General features: G+C 35.1%; 1 protein-coding gene across 1 annotated transcript in view; it reads right to left on the reverse strand.

Moving 5' to 3' along the window:
* Positions 1-3,644, reverse strand: part of LOC107755282 (ribonuclease inhibitor-like) — a gene marked incomplete at both ends in the record, with an annotated part of 9,375 nt that overhangs the window by 5,174 nt on the left and 557 nt on the right. The window contains 8 exons of the mRNA XM_016572029.1: positions 53-159; positions 351-524; positions 760-933; positions 1,085-1,261; positions 1,417-1,587; positions 1,776-1,949; positions 3,233-3,403; positions 3,552-3,644. Coding sequence (XP_016427515.1) covers positions 53-159; positions 351-524; positions 760-933; positions 1,085-1,261; positions 1,417-1,587; positions 1,776-1,949; positions 3,233-3,403; positions 3,552-3,644 — 1,241 coding nt within the window. The remainder of the gene's footprint in view (positions 1-52; positions 160-350; positions 525-759; positions 934-1,084; positions 1,262-1,416; positions 1,588-1,775; positions 1,950-3,232; positions 3,404-3,551) is intronic.

A 3,644-nucleotide genomic window follows, 5' to 3' on the forward strand; every position in this document is an offset into this window, starting at 1 on the left:
AGTTTACAGTGTTTATCCTGCAGTAGAGCAGCGATCTGATTCACTCGTGTGCCTCCTAGTTCACGTTCACTCAGATTCAGCTCTCTCAGGAGTAACGGGTTTTTACCCACAATTCCAGTCACATACTGACAGGCTTCATCTGCAGCAGGACTCAAAAACCTACAGAAGAGAAGATGAAGCAGGATTCAATTAAACTAATCTTGAGGTAATGAAAAACAGCATCTGGTTCAGATGGTAAACAGTGTTAAATTGTGTTAAACTGTTATGAAACACTTTATTACAGAAATAAAATTTCTACAAATAATTAACTTGCTACATAATTTATTTTGCATTATTTCATCATGTCTCACCTCAGTGTCTTCAGCTGATAGTTTGGATCCTGTAGTAAATCATTGAGCTGCTTCACTCCTGATTGTCCAGGATCATTTCCTGTGAGATCCAGCTCTATCAGGTGTGAAGGGTTTGATCTCAGAGCTGAAGCCAGAGCTTTATAACCTTCTTCAGTGATACTGCAGTCTGAAAGTCTAGAGGCAAAAAACAACAGCAAGAAAATAAAGTCTCAAATGTTGTTACTCATTTAGTAAAAACAAGTTTTAATTTTTCAGATTACAATATTTATAATTCTCAGCTCTCCAAAAATGTGCATGTGTCAATATTTATGAAATGTTTCAAGACAAATACATACTAAATGGTTTACGTACAAAGGTGATATTGCTGACAGAAATTTTCTGTTCATGTTTAAATTCACCAAATTCAAACCTGAGTATCTGCAGTGTGCACTGAGAGTTTGCCAGTAGATTGGAGATTTCAGTCACTCCAGAGTTTTCTAGTTTATTTCCACTCAGATCCAGCTCTATCAGGTTTGAAGGGTTTGAATGAAATGCTGATGCCAGAGCAGCACAACCTTCTGCTGTAATACTGATGCAATTAAACCTGTATAAGAAAGTAAACAAATAAGCTATACATATAATTATGGAACTAGTAGATTTGGCTATTACTACTTTAGTCCACCAATATGAGAATTTCATGATAAAAGTATTTTTAGTAGTTGGCCTTTGTTTTACAAATGGACTAAAATACTTACTTCAGTTTTTTCAGTCTACATTGTTCATTCTTAAACAGAGTCGAGAAGATCTTCATTCCTGAGTTTCTGAGTTTAGTTCCACTCAGATTCAGTTCTGTCAGATTTGAAGGGTTTGAATTTAAAGCTTCAGCCAATAAACGACAATCTTCTTCTGTGATATCGCTGTTATTCAGAGTGTGTTAAGAGGAAACACAGTAACACCATTAACAATAACAACAACAACTAAATATTTACCAATAGTTATAAGTCAAGACTCTCTGGTAAACAATACATAAAACATCCAACAGCAAGTTCATAAGTATTAAAATTGTCATAATAATGATAAAACTTACATCAGTGTGTTGAGTTTACAGTGTTTGTCCTGCAGTACCGTAGCAAGTTTCATTAATCCATAATGTCCTAGTTTAAATTCACTCAGATTCAGTTCTCTCAGGAGTAACAGGTTTTCACCCAGAACTCTATTCACATCCTGACAGGCTTCATCTGCAGCAGTACCCAAAAACCTGCAGAACACATGATGAAGCACAATTCAATTCAACTAAACTTGGTGTAATAAAAATAATATCTGATTCTGATGGGAAATGAGAAATTGTTTATCTTGAATTTACTTTAATGCAACAGATTGCATTAGTGAAATAATAATGTGTATTAATTCAACAGCAAGTCATTGTATCATTTAATCACGGCTCACCTTAGTGTTTTCAGCGAATAGTCTGGATCCTGTAGTAAATCATCAAGTTGCTTCACTCCTGATGGTCCAGGATCATTTCCTGTGAGATCCAGCTCTATCAGGTGTGAAGGGTTTGATCTCAGAGCTGAAGCCAGAGCTTTATAACCATCTTCAGTGATACTGCAGTCTGAAAGACTACAGAAAAGAGATTTGACCTTTTTTAATATACAGCCATTATTATTTATTTTCTATTGTGAGATCGTTATTATGACATCATTTGTGTGCTCTTGGGATTACGGTCCCACATATGGGATTTAAAATACACGTTACATAACTGCCAGATTAAAATGTGCTTGCGTGCTTTGGCTGACACTGAGTCAGAAACAGACACGCTCAGCACTTGTCATATATCTCAACTATGCAGTGTTTTCAGCCACACAATATTTATTTTAGGCTTCAGACATTTAAATACACATAAGTGCTAGCAAAACAATACATTTATGTACATTTGTAAAATACACACTGATGTCTATGGAAGCGGCAATAACAATCCTTTCAATTATAATTTGATGACGTTGTTTATTCATATCGGATACACATTGTGGTAACTATAAAGTTCCCTCTATTTTTCTCCCATTTCACCAGCCACTTTCTTTCATGTATTTTGGGAGAAATAGATTAATTTACGTGTTGTAAATCTGACAGATACGATTCTCTGAATTGCAACACAAACTAATATGGTAGCGCCCATCATGCATTATAAATCAACTAACAAGATCATTATAAAGGTTTGTAAACGACAAAACACATACTTGAGAATCGGAATATCAGATAATTGGCATAGTTAACAAGTTTGTGAATATTTTGAATAAAAAAGGAAAAACTAAATAGAAATGATCTGAAAATCTGTCATACAGCACTACTGTGGCTGTAGTGTGTCACGTGACAAATGACGCGTCGCCGTGGATATAATAAGGTTATGCTGGAGGGTCAGCTAGAATATTTTAAACTTGTGTGAAAGAGTTAACAGCAAAAGTCTCATCACACTACATTCAGCACAAACTGTGCTACAGTGATATGTGAGTAACATGTATGCACACTATTTTTAAGAAAATCAAGTTTAAACTTTGAGAGTAAAAATAATTCTTAGTAAAAACTGTAAGATAAACCTTAAAACACATACTTAACATTATTTCATAAAACATTTGAGGAAAAAAAACAAAACAAACTAAAGGTTATGATACACAAAGCTACTTTTTGAGAAATATTGCTGGGCAATGATGCTATCAACGGGCAACCACACACAGGGCCCACGACTGATCTAATTATCCAGACAGAAATTTGTTGCCCATTCTCAATGGGAAAGTGCCCAAACAACATTGCTTGGCAACACTGCTCAAAAAGTTGCCCTGTGTATAATCACCTTAATACAAAAACTATATTATTATTAAAATTAAATATTCGTTCATTGAACTCACCTGAGTTTCTGCAGTGTGCAGTTTGTATTCTCTAATCCGTTCTGGAGTTTCTTCACTCCTGAATCCTGCAAATTATTGTTGCTCATGTCAAGTTCTTTCAGACTGGAGTTTGATCTCAGGACTGTAGCGAGAGCTGAACAGCTTTCCTCTGTTAGACCACACTTATGCAGACTAAAATATTAAACATGAGAGAGAGAATTTACAAACACAAAGTGCATGCATGCTAACATTTAGTGATTACTGAGAATTACTGTGTTTTGATCACCTGATTTCTATAACATACTGTATATCTACAATAATAAATTAACACAATACTCACATCAGTGTGTTGAGTTTACAGTGTTTATCCTGTAGTAGAGCAGTGATCTGATTCACTCGTGTGTCTCCTAGTTCATGTTCACTCAGATTCAGC

This window comes from Sinocyclocheilus rhinocerous, unplaced genomic scaffold (assembly GCF_001515625.1).
Source record: "Sinocyclocheilus rhinocerous isolate Xijiao unplaced genomic scaffold, SAMN03320098_v1.1 scaffold23588, whole genome shotgun sequence".
Taxonomy (NCBI): domain Eukaryota; kingdom Metazoa; phylum Chordata; class Actinopteri; order Cypriniformes; family Cyprinidae; genus Sinocyclocheilus; species Sinocyclocheilus rhinocerous.